Genomic DNA, 13,489 nt, shown 5'->3' with positions numbered 1-13,489 from the left:
CTTCTATGGTACTGGAAGGTGTAACTGTGACAATTTACCTAACAGTGGCATATTTACGGCCACAATCCAGTTGGCCAGCATAACAGTGCCAGCAGTGCCAGCATTGGTGTAGGCAGAGGTCAAAAGGCCACAGTCACAGCAACAGAGATAAGGCAGAAAACCTATCCAGCACTGGACTGCCCCAAACATTCTGAGCTTAACAATACAACCACACCATATATGTCTTTTATCATTAGGCTCTTCCTACCCAGGAAGTTTTATCATACCAGCAACATACAATATATCTATTCCATGTGTCCAATAAAGCTTCAACTCAAACATCATTTAAGGTCAAGAGTTATTAACCCACTATCTAAATTACGTTCATTTCAATAATGGATTTACCTTTCCCAGTTTTGATATATTTTGATAAAGAGAAAGAGGAAGCGTGAAGATGATGGTAGCACAGAGAATAATGACATGGCGACCAAAGAAGAAATTATCTTGATCAACTGTTTAAAAAAATGAAAGAGAGGAAGAATTAACATGCATATTTTAATAAGAAACTGATGGTGGATTTCTCACTATATAAGATACTTCTATATGTGTGTGTGCACGCTGTGCTCAAGAACCTTTTCATGAAGCTAGGAAAAATAGAGAGGGAGAAGGTAATGGTTAGGGGTCTATCAATAGAGCCAACAGCATTCATCACAAAATTATGACAAAATAAATTCCACAAAGAATATGTTAAAAGTGAAGGCCAACTCCTTCTCTCCACTGATGGAACAGAATCTCTCAGCACAGCAGAGCCCTACCTACCCATTCACTGTTGTGCTCCATTCTCTCCAGGGGCAAAATGTGATTTTGGACAAGAGAATCACGTATAGTTAAAATTGACTGCAAGCTATGAGAAACAGCCATACATTTAGTTATGCAATCAATTACTTTTTTCTATCCTAAGAAACAAAAAATATTATAGACTCACCTCCAGGAATTCTTTGGAAAACTTTTGTCAAAGTATCTCCTGTTATAATGTTGTAGCTGATCATGGCTTTAAAGGAAAAGGGATTGATCAATAATATTTTGAAAAAGTTATTTGGCATCAAGTTGGCTTCACTTTATGACAACACTTTGAATGAGAAAGGACCTTATCATACTAGAGGAATCCAACTGAGAAATGGGATTTAACGTACATTTAAAGGAGAAAAAAAAACCATAAATATTTTAATGTACTTAAAATAAATTGAATGTTCAAAGAAGGTAGGGTTTCCTGCAGATAAGATTTTTGTTAAGGTACAGTTGCCAGGTGTCCCTTATCATGAGGGATATCCTTTATTTGAAGACCAGAAAGTGTGCCCTTTATATGGCTAGGAGGTGTCTCTTTTTGTAAAGGATGTCTCCTCTTTAAGGACTGGAAAGCTTTTCCTTGTATAAACACTGAATGAGATGCCAAAAAAATAATTAAATCCTGTATTTGGGGGTTTAGGCTGTTCATAAAGACAGAAATGTGTACATGATGTAATTTATGAATGTGGACAATATATTAATTTTACAGAGTAACAAATGGTAACCATAACTTGACAAAAATGTTATCCGCAGCAAACCCTACCTTCTTTGAACATGCAATTTATTTTAAGTACGTTACTTTGGGTTTGCAACTATTTGAACATTTTACTCTAGTGTAAGCCCTCACTGAACTCAGTAGGACCACATTCTAAGTAAAGATGCACAGAATCTCACTCCTAAAGATAAATCCTAAATTTATCCAGCAGGTCTTTAGATTTCCAGATGACACTTTCCGTTTTTCATAAATGGGAAAAAAACTATTTCAATACATTTTTTTTTTTGCAGTAGTCATGAAAAAAAAGTCATCCAAATAGTCAATTCCTTCATGCTGCTGTATTCTGTGGTAAAGACAGCTATTCCTGTTAAGGTTTCTGGTATTCTCTACCCAAATCATGAAATTTCAAACATTAAAAAAATAGATCCCAAGAATTCAGCCTTGGATACTGAACTCCATCATTAAACAAACTATAAACTATTATTCAGGACTAGAAGATTTCTTATCCAGAAACACTTATCTCTGATAAGCGGTCCCCTAATAAAAAATGTCAAAATAATCAGTTGGACAACACGTTGATTAGACCAACCAAAATGTCACAAAATAATTAGCCAAACTTCAAATTCATCAGACCTCTTCAAAGGTGAGACAGTGGGATGATTTACAGAGTGTATGAGAGGAAATATGTGAGTTGCCTCTTTTCCTCTGCTGAACTGCCCAGTGGCTACACCCATCCACCCATCATCTGCACATGAGAAGGAACTTTACATTATATTGAAGTATGGCCCCTCTACAAAAAGGGGAAGGATGGGTTGGGTCCTGGGGTTCCCCTTACAATTCTTTCAGTATATAGGGGGCAAGGATTCATCTGAATCCCCTTTTTGTTAGGGCACAATGGGGAGAATAAACTGGTTTCAGATAGCCACAAATTCTGAAACAATTTTAGCATCTAATATTCTTCATTATGTAATACAAAATTATTGTTAGTTATTCCTTTATAATATCCTCTTACCAATAAAGGGATATAAAAACTGGAGAGCTGAGAGAATTAGGTGTCCCACAAAACCATATGTTTTATTGACCAGCGCTTGATAGCTGTTGGTTCCAGACAGCTTCCCTCCTTTAATCAACAGAATAATAGAATAATCTGGTATGGAATAAAAATATGCACATTCTATTAAAATGTTTTACTTAGTATAATTTTCTTGGCGAAATTATTTTGAATGACATTAAAGAGAAATTATCAAAATGAATAAGGACTGGAAACCTAGAATAACAATAGTAGGAAAGAATTTTATACAAAAATCAGGGGAAGTTTAAAAAAAATATTGGTAACTCACAACAACAGCCATACATTCAGTGGAATCAATGCTGCATCTGTCTATCTAGAATCATAGAAACATAGAGTTGGAAGAGACCGCAAGGGCCATCTAGTCCAACCCCCTGCCATGCAGGAAATCCAAATCAAATCATCCCCGACAGATGGCCATCTAGCCTCTGTTTAAAGACCTCCAAGGAAGGAGACTCCACTACACTCCGAGGGAGTGTGTTCCACTGTCGGACAGCCCTTACTGTCAGGAAGTTCTTCCTAATGTTGAGGTGGAATCTCTTTTCTTGTAGCTTGCATCCATTGTTCCGGGTCCTAGTCTCTGGAGCAAGTGAAAACAAGTCAGCTCCCTCCTCAGTATGGCATCCCTTCAAGTATTTAAACAGGGCTATCATATCACCTCTTAACCTTCTCTTCTCCAGGCTAAACATCCCCAGCTCCTTAAGTCGTTCCTCATAGGACATGATTTCTAGACCTTTCACCATTTTACTTGCCCTCCTTTGGACATGTTCCAGTTTTTCAACATCCTTTTTGAATTGTGGCACCCAGAACTGGACACAATATTCCAGGTGGGGCCTGACCAAAGCAGAATAGAGTGGCACTATTACTTCCCTTGATCTAGATACGATACTTTTACTGATGCAGCCTAAAATTGCATTGGCCTTTTTAGCTGCTGCATCACACTGTTCACTCACGTTCAGCTTGTGGTCTACTTGGACTACCAGATCCCTTTCACACATAGTCTCATTCAGCCATGTGTCTCCCATCCTATATCTGTGCATTTTATTTTTCTGCCCTAAGTGCAGTACCTTGCATTTCTCCCTGTTGAAGTTCATTTTGCTAGCTGTGGCCCAACTTTCTAGTTTATTCAGGTCATCTTGAATGTTGATCCTGTCCTCTGGAGTGTTAGCTACTGCTCCTAATTTGGTATCATCTGCAAATTTGATAAGAATGCTCCCAATTCTGTCATCCAAGTCATTGATAAAGATGTTGAATAGCACTGGGCCCAGTACAGAGCCCTGTGGGACCCCACTGGTCACTTCTCTCCAGGATGAAAAGGAGCCATTGTTGAGCACCCTTTGCATTCGGTCAGTCAACCAATTACAAATCCATGTAACAGTTGCCTTGTCTATCCCACTTTTTACAAACTTGTTTACAAGAATGTCATGGATTTGTCAAAAGCCTTACTGAAATCAAGATATACGATATCCACAGCATTCCCTTCATCTACCAAGCTAGTAATTTTATCAAAGAAAGAGATCAGATTTGTCTGGCATGATTTGTTTCTCTGAAACCCATGTTGACTTTTTGTGATTATGGAATTGCCTTCTAGATGTGCATAGACCTTCTTTTTAATGATCTGCTCTAGAATCTTTCCTGGTATTGATTTCAGACTAACTGGTCGATAATTGTTTGGATTCTCTCTTTTCCCCTTTTTGAAGATGGGGACATTTGCCCTCCTCCAGTCTGCTGGGACTTCTCCTGTTCTCCAGGAGTTCTCAAAGATTATTGCCAATGGCTCCAATATTACTTTTGCCAGTTCTTTTAATACCCTTGGCTGTAGTTCATCTGGTCCTGGAGATTTATATTCGTTTAGATTAACAAGGTATTCCTGTACTATCTCCTTACTTATTCTGTACTGAAACTCCCCTATTCTGTCTTCTGCTCCATTATCCTCAGGTTGAGAGCACCCTTTTCCTTTTCTGAGAAGACTGAGGCAAAGAAGGTGTTGAGTAATTCTGCCTTTTCTCTGTCTTCTGTTAGCATTTTGCCATCTTCTCCACGCAGTGGCCCTACCGTTTCCTTCTTCCTTTTGCTGCGGACATATCCAAAAAAGCCCTTTGTATTGTTCTTAACCTCTCTAGCAAGCCTGAGTTCATTCTGTGCTATCTATCTATCTATCTATCTATCTATCTATCTATCTATCTATCTGATTTATATGCCACTTTTCTCCCAAAATGGGATTCAGAGTGATTTACATTCTACATTAAAAAAAACCTTTAACTAGAGAAATATCTTTATTTTTTCAAGTCAGAAAAGGGTAGTTCCACTGGACCATAAAACTACCAAGCAGAGCCAGCCTTAGCTTTAAACAGAGACTGCGCCTACATTGAAGAATTAATGCCATTAGTTTTAACTGCCATGGCTCAATGCTACGGAAGCCTGGGATTCGTAGGTTTGTGAGATATTTAGCCTTCTCTGTGAGAGAACTCTGGTGCCACAACAAACTACAAATCCCAGGATTCCATAGGACTGAGCTATGACAGTTAAAGCAGTGTCTAATTGCATTTATTCTGCAGTTTGGCAGCAGCTAGAGCAAGGCAGTGATTATGGTCTTTACCTTCTATTCAAGTTCCCATTGTTTGAAAACAGAGTTGTAAGCCTTAAATCATCTTGTTGCCCTCAAATAATAATAATAATAATAATAATAATAATAATAATAATAATAATTTTTATTTATATTTCCCGCCTCTTCCTGCAGATTGAGGCAGGATTACAACAATAGAAACAACATTACAAGATAAAAACTACAATTTCATATAAAATACACTCAATAAAATAGTAAAGCCACTATCAATACAATATATAGACTAAATCATCATTTAAAATACATATCTTTACAAATAGAGGTGGGATATTTATAACTCTCTTATAGCAGATTGGGTGGATAGGCCTGCAGGAAGAGATCCAGTGGGCTCTTCTGGCATTTAGTGGGGATTCTAGCTCAACATAAATAATTGAAATATATTCATCTGGTAGTCTAGTAAACTTCTGTACATGGAATGGAGTATGGGACACTACCTTGTCTTTTGCCCCAGGCAGGAGAATATTATGGAACAGTTTTATTGCTAGGCCAGTAGGTTATTCCTTCAAGAAACATCTGGCCTGCAGGCAGCATGGATTAATGGGGATTTTAAGATGCAGTTCCCATAGTCCTAGACTTTAGCTACACTGCAGAATTAATGCAGTTTGGTATCACTTTAATTGCCATGGCTCCATCCTAAGAAATCCTGGGATTTTTAGTTTGTTGTGGCATCAGAGCACTCTGAGAGAGAGGGCTAAATATCTTACAACTACAAATTTCAAAATTCCGTAACAGTGAGCTATGGCAATTAAAGTGATGTCAACTTGCATTAATTTTGCAGTGCAGACACAGCCCTAGTCTGATTAGCTCATACATACACATAGGCAAGAACACAGAGAAAATTAAGCTGCATAGGTAAATCTAGTTTCATATGGCTTTAAACTTTTGTTTACAGTGGTAAAAAGAATATTAAATCCTCCTAAAGCAAATGGAATATATGCATGATCGATGGGGATTTTTCATTAGAACTGGCAGACACAAAAATGAAGCAATTTGTTAAAAAAAATTAAATGTACATCTCATTATATTCTACTATCCTTTACAGAAGAACAGCCAGCATAGTACAACATCCTAACTTCCAAGGTTATCTCAGAAAAACAAATGAAGACATTTTACACAGCCATAGATCTTAATGCCTAGATCTACTGCATTTTGAAAATATGAAATGCATCTGCAGAAATAATCCAGTTTGACACCACTTTAACTGTCATGGTTCAATGCTATGGAATCCAGAGAACTATAGTTTTGTGAGATATCTAGCCTTCTCTGTCAGAGAGCTCTACTGCCACAATAAACTACAAATCCCAGGATTTCATACCATTGAGCCATAGGACTTCCAGCAGTGTCAGACTGGATTATTTCTGATGTGTGGATGCAGCCATGTTCTAATAACCACAGCTCTTTAAGTCATACCTGTGATATATGCAACACCCAATAGCAGCATTATTCCTAATGGAAAGCCAGCTTGCTTCAACGAATAGGGGAGCCCTGCAAGCACAAAACAAGGACAGTGTGATTGGACCAATTCCAGTTTTCTGCTACTTATTAATGAAAACCATACAAAAATCCACTATTTAATATCCAAAATCAGAGAAATGGGATAAGTAATTATCTGTCAAGAGATAAGCAAATATTACAATAAACTTCCGTCATGACTCTCAAGTTCTTCTCCAGTTTAGATTTGTTCTGCAGATAAAATGGTATTAGCCACAAACCCCGTCTGGAGTTTGAGTGCTCACAAGGATGGGGGGAAAGGAACTGACCCACTTTTGCTCCAATTTGTCAGAGTGGGAGTGAGTCAAGCTTTAATTATGATATGGAATTTCAGGATAAACTGAGATATATTCTATTTTGAAGGCAGGAGAACTAGCTTGAGTCCTTGATCTGATTTCTGGATGAGCCGGAGGGGACCACATATCAAAATTTTAAAAGGAATTTTAATGTTTTTTTAAAAAAGGATCAAGAACAAATGTTTCCTTAGGAAGTACTAAGGCATTACCTGAGGTCTTCTTCCCACCAAATGGGAAGGGGCAGAAGACTACAGGACAATCCGCAAAATGCCCTCTGCTTAGTGACTCAGCTGACACATACATATGTTCTATGCTGAAAACTTCTGTATTTTCTCAGACATATTAAGAACTAAAAGTTGCACTTTTCTATGTCTGCCAGTTTTCTCTCCATTTCCTATGTTGCTGGTTTTATCCTGGCATTATACAGGTTGAGTAACCCTTGTCTGAAATGTTTAGGACTAGAGGTGTCTGGGATTTCACATTTTTTCTCCCAGATTTTGGAATACCTGTATTGGCATATACATACATAGTAATATATCTTGGAGATGGAAACCCAGATCTAAACATAAAATTCATTGATGTTTCATATACACATAGCCTGGAAGTAATTTTATACAGTATTTTTTTTAATACTTCCGTGTGTGAAACAAAATGTTTGTGTACACTGAATCATCAGAAAGCAAAGGTGTCACTATCTCAGCCACACATGAAAAAAGGTTTGATTTTTGGAATATTTTGTATTTTGAAATTCTGGATAAGGGAGACTCAATTTGTATTCTGCTTCCTTAGTGATCATTCCATTGCATTACTGGTGTAATATAACAGTTTTGTTAGGGGAAAGTTTAAAAGTAGAATAAATAAATAAGATAAATTACTAATCACCAGGAAGCATATTAGGGCATCAATCCAAATGCAAGAGCAAAACAATTGACTTCTTAATCAGTGAATGCTAAGTCAGCACTCACATAAATCTAACTGATTCACTTCATCTCCTCCAGGTGAAACTAGAACTGAATTTAAGCCACCAAATCAAACCAGATTTGAGCACAATAAAAAGATTTACTTTCTACCTTGTCTCCCCAAATTTGTATAAGCCAAACATCTATTGATGGATAAATTGATACAGTGGGTGTTTCACAGCCAAGGGTGTTCTCCACTCTGTACACTGTGGGGGGTTTCAGTCTACATAGCATGCACCCTTAGGAAGCAAACATGTCCTCAAACATGTGTCCATATTCCCTTTTGGAGAGAATCCAAACTGTGTCTGAAAACAAAGCTCCAAACAGCTAGACAACATAGCTACAGTAAGATCTCCCTCCTCTGATTTTCATGGATGGATGGAGGGAGAGGAGGAGCAAGAAAACACAAAGAAGAAGGAAAGCCCACAGTTCCCAAAGGAAAGTGTGATCTCATTCTGATTTCCTGAAATGTCCCATGTAGTAAACTGAAGAGTTCACTGAGCCATTCTGCCTGGTTAAGTATCTTCCAAGCAAAATAATTCGATTAGGCTTGTTTTAGGTTGTGTCATAACTTTCTATGATTAGTTTTCAAAGAAATAGCTGTGTTAATCTCTTGCAGAATTAAAAAGGAGGAAAGAAGAGGGAGGAGAAAGCAAAGAAAACAAATGTGGCAGCATCTTTAAGACTAACTGGTTTTTATTTTATTCTGCATGGATTTTCATGAATATAAACCCACTTCTTCCAATGCAGGACATGTATGAAGAAGTAAGTTTATATTCATAAAAGCTCATGAAAAAATAAAAATCAACTGGTCTTAAAGGTACTGACACATTTTTTTTCTCCCTCTTCCTTCCTTCTTTCTATGAACAGGTATCCATGACAATCCACTCTGATGAAAACTGTCATGTCTACTACAATTTTTAAAAGTCATATCTTTTTATAATCTACCTAGAATTTATTTATCATGGTGGACAATTTAAAATATTTTAATAGATCTTCCTGGTTTTATAATATAACATCATTTGTAACTAAAAAATAATAATAAATGACAAAACAATGAAATGAAAATATTTACCTATCATACCAGATCCTATGATAGAGTTAATAACATTGAAAGTAGCTGACGAAAGATTGCTAGTTCCTTGTTTATGCCTCAGTTTACAAATCAGGTTTGTCCTTTCATCTGTTTCCTCCTAGTTCAATAAAATAATAGTGTTATAAAAGAATAATACATTCATGCATACATATACACAAAATCAGGTTGCCCATCCTTATAGTTTAACAAGCCGAAAATTGATGACGTTCCAAATGTGGAGGGTCTTTTCGGAAACAGATGAACTCTCGGAGATTGAGTGAAACCGCAGACAGTCAACTTAGTTAACTGTCTAAATAACTATGAGGATTAGAAATTATATTAAAATTTCAATTAACACCAGGAAAGATTTAAGTGTTGTGGAAATCTAAATAAAACTGTAACTGCTTCCCTGTGTACTGATGGGATGCTTTAAGACTGCTATCCCAAATCTTTTTATGAGTGAGTAAAATTATTGAACATAGCAGGACTTACTTCTGAGTAAACATGCATATGACTGTGTTGCAAGTCTACTGTAGATAGGAAAACATAGTATATGAATAGTAAAATACAGTATGGATAACAATCAAGAGTGGCAATAGGTTCCTTCACCACAAGAAAAAAGAGCAGTTCAATACGTTTCAGCAAACTTTTTATCACAAACTAGCAATATCTATGTGAGAAATTAAATACCCTGGTCAGGTAAACCTTGGGTCACACTGTTCTTTACATATGTAAGGCCTACATGATTTGGTTGTTCCATTTTTTCCTCTTTATTCTTAGAGATCACTTGAAGGCTTCTTCCAACAATGCACCCAGAATAACTGTTTCTTTCACAAGGCTCTGCTTTTCTTATGTTAGCCATTTTGTGGACAAACTAGGTGATGCTTTTTGAACATGCTATGAATAGCTGGTCTTCACACATGTGCAGGAAAGGATTCTGGAACTGCTGCTGTTATCCTTGTCTCTTATAGTTACATACACAGGTACAGTAGGACTGGCTAGAGTAGAATCTCACTCTTTCCCAGCTCAAACAAATTTATCACATTATTTACTCCAGATGTACTATTGTAACTCAACATTAAAAAAAATTCTGTCTTTCTCCAGCTCTTCTTAACCACCCTCTTAATGCTGCTAACTGTATTTTTAGAAAACCCTTCCAGCTAGACTCAGGAGAGGAAAGCAAAAAGCCTTTGGAAAAGAAGCTTTGGCGGGGAACAGACCACCCAAAAAGGGTGGTCTGCCAGCACCTGGATTTCTGCCGGAGGGAAGCCTCAGCCGCGAAACGGTGAAGCTTCCTGCCGGCGGAAAAAGAACCCGCAACGCGACATGCGGACGCTATGCACCTGTCACATCATAATGGCAGCACCCATGTAGACAGGGTGCTGCCATTTTGATGCCGCTAGTACGTACTAGGGTTAGGGAGTGTCTGCATGGTGCGTGCTCCCTAACCCTAGTACCGCCGCCACCACGCCACATTTTGCCTGTCTGTAATGGGCCGTAGTGAACTGAGATATGCCTGTATATCAGTCTGATAACACTGATAAACTATCATGGCTTGATTCTGTGGAATTGTGAGATCTGTAGCCTATTAAGGTACTTAGAATTATCTGTTAGACACTTCTAGTGTTGTAACTGAGATGACCAGAAATCTGTAGCAACAACTACAAATCCCAGAATTCCACAGGGCAAAATTATGATACTTATAACAGTATCATCTCTGACTGGTGTATATCTAAACTACATATGTGACACAATGTTCAGAGCTGGCTAACTAACATATTTTCCTCATTCCTTGAGGCCAATTACTGGCCTTTTCCTTTCCAAGCTCTGGCTTTCTGTGATGCTGAACTCATGATCATGTCAGCTGCTATTCCTGAGAGGTCTCTCCAAATTGCCCAACTAATCCTGCGGCTCTGGAGGGTCCCCCGTCCCCCATGCCACACTTCATCCCAGATCTTTATGGTCTTTGGGTCTCCACATTGGGGAAGACTTCAACCACCTATAAGGAGTTGGCAACCAGTGTGTATGTGTGTGTGCCTTGCTTAGCTTCCAAGATCAAATGGGATCTAACCCTTTATCGTATTTCTTTCCACATATTTGGGGCCTAAAACTAACATCAGCACTAGTAAGTATAGCCACTGGAGGGGGATTATGGGAATGACAGTACAAGAAGGGAACAATGGCCATAGTAGAGAGATCGTGAAGCACCTTTGAGACTAAGGATGTTATCAGACAAGGGAAATTGAAAGGATAATCCAATGGCAATCCAAACGCAATCATGGGGTTTAATGTTATTGTGTGATAGACTACCACACGCAATTTTGGGGAATGGGAAGTCAGTCCGAACGCAATCATGGGGTTTCACATTATTGCGTGAGAGGTGATCACATGCAATTTCGGGCAATACAAGCTATTTTTGGGCAATGGGAAGTCAGTTTGAATGCAATTCGAATTCATGTAAATTCACTGAACTAGCAAATTCACGTGAATGCGTTCTGGCCCCACTTTCTTTTCATTCGAAATTAAGAGAAATTCCTCCCGTGTGATAAACTCCTAACTGAAAGAAAGAAATTGGCAGCATGAGCTTTCCTAGACTAAAGTGTACTTCCTCATATGCATTTGGAGTTGTTGTTGTTGTTACATTTATACTATATCCTGCTTCCCCCCTACAAAAAAAAATTGGGACTCCAAGGGGCTCATCATTTAAAAGAATAGTACAATTAAAAACATCCCAAGAGGGAACACTAAAACAGAATCAGATTATTACAGAATTAAACTCTATATGCCAAGGGATCTGGTAGCACCTTTGAAACTAACTGCAAGAAAGAAATTGGGAGCATGCGCTTTAGGGGTAGTGGTTTGCGACTCTGGAGACAAGGGTTTGATTGTCTGCTTGGCTATGAAACCCACTGGGTGGCCTTGGGCAAGTCACACTCTCTCAGCCTCAGGGGAAGGCAATGGCAAACCTCCTCTCAACAAAGCTTGCCAAGAATACCCCAGGATAGGGTCACCTTAGGGTTGCCATAAAGGAAAAGACCTGAAGGCACACAACAACAACAACAACAACAACAACAACAGAAGCACGAGCTTTCCTAGACTTGAGCCTCCTTCCTCAGATGCATTATTTTGGGAAGTTGGCTCAAGTGAGTCTAATAGGAAAGCTCATTCTGACAACTTCTTCCTTTCAGATATTAGTCTCAAAAGTGTTACAAGACCCCTTGGCATATTATTATTATTATTATTATTATTATTATTATTTTCTTATATCCTGCCTTTCTCCCAATACAGGGACTCGAAGTGACGCACAAGTATAAAACAATACAATTTAAAAACCATACAAAATCTTAAAATACATAAATATACAATTTTAAAAACAACAGCAACAACAATCATACATTTATTTATACCCTGCCTCTGCAATGAGGTCGCGGCGGCTTACAACAATATTAAAACACTTTAAAAGACAATAAAATACAATGCCCCATAAACCCACCTGCCCTAATCAATTAATCACAACAACGAACAACAAAACAATACAGTTAAGATGATTAAAAATTAACAATAAAATGCACTTTAAAATTAATAATTAAACCCAAACTCTTGAAAATAGTTCCTTCTTTGATAATAACCAAAAAAGAGAGGCTTTTATGTGTGTGTGGGAGGGGGATCACTAAGGCTTGCTCTTCAAGTCCTTTCCACCTGATGGCGTTGTTTTCTGAGGCCGAGAGAGTGTGACTCTCCCAAGGAGACCCAGTGGGCTTCATGGCAAAGGGGCAGGATTCGAACCCTGGACTCCAGAGGAGGAGTCCAGCACTGGAGCCACTCCTGCTGCAGGGATGCCATGGCGAGACAGGGAGGGAGGAAAGCACGCCGCGGGGGCTTACCTGGCGGGCCCCGTTGGGCAAAGGGCACTCCTGCCTCAGCTCCTCCATCTCAGGATGCTGCCCAGGAGGGAGCCAGTCCTGCTCAGAGTCGCCTCCCGAGAGCAAAGGAGAGGAGGAGGGAGAAAGAAGGCAGCAGGGCTTGCCTTCTTTGGAGGAAAGTGGCAGCGAGAAAGGCGACCCTCTGGCGCCCCCGGGAGGAGGGAGAGGGAAGGGCAGCCTACCTTTCCCCAACACCTGGCCTCCATCCTGTCCCCTGTCTTCTCTTCCAGGAATTTCCCACCTGGACCAAGGCTGGGAAGCCTGGCTTTCTATTTTACTCAGATGACTTTTTATTGGAGTGTGCTGAGCTTCCTCCCCCTCCCCCTCCAGTCATGCCCCCTTTCCCCCTTTTGTGGTGCCTTCTCCTCCTTGGCCCCTGGTCCCCTTGCTCCTCTGGGCCTTCCAGGACTCCCACCAGATTGGAGGGTTTGGTTTGAGGCTTTTCAAAACCAAAATTAACAACAGTTCGATACTGTTTTAAGGATCATCGTTCCATCCTGTGGAATCCTG

At 39.0% G+C, this 13,489-nt stretch overlaps 1 protein-coding gene across 2 annotated transcripts in view; it reads right to left on the bottom strand.

Moving 5' to 3' along the window:
• LOC149313812 (putative sodium-coupled neutral amino acid transporter 11) overlaps positions 1-13,075 on the bottom strand; it is a 30,970-nt gene extending 17,895 nt beyond the window's left edge. For both annotated transcript variants that reach the window (XM_089523302.1, XM_089523304.1), the window contains exons 1-6: positions 12,941-13,075; positions 9,057-9,174; positions 6,646-6,720; positions 2,553-2,687; positions 965-1,030; positions 385-491 (exon numbers count right to left, since the gene is read on the bottom strand). In XM_089523302.1, coding sequence (XP_089379428.1) covers positions 385-491; positions 965-1,030; positions 2,553-2,687; positions 6,646-6,720; positions 9,057-9,174; positions 12,941-12,988 — 549 coding nt within the window. In that variant the 5' untranslated portion in view covers positions 12,989-13,075. The remainder of the gene's footprint in view (positions 1-384; positions 492-964; positions 1,031-2,552; positions 2,688-6,645; positions 6,721-9,056; positions 9,175-12,940) is intronic.
• Between the last annotated feature and the right edge of the window lie 414 nt (positions 13,076-13,489).

Source organism: Sceloporus occidentalis, unplaced genomic scaffold, assembly GCF_023333645.1.
Source record: "Sceloporus occidentalis isolate IW3139 unplaced genomic scaffold, rSceOcc1.0.p SCAF_4, whole genome shotgun sequence".
NCBI lineage: Eukaryota > Metazoa > Chordata > Lepidosauria > Squamata > Phrynosomatidae > Sceloporus > Sceloporus occidentalis.
The sequence above is the reverse complement of the archived record's forward strand: the minus strand, read 5'-3'. Positions and strand labels throughout refer to the sequence as shown.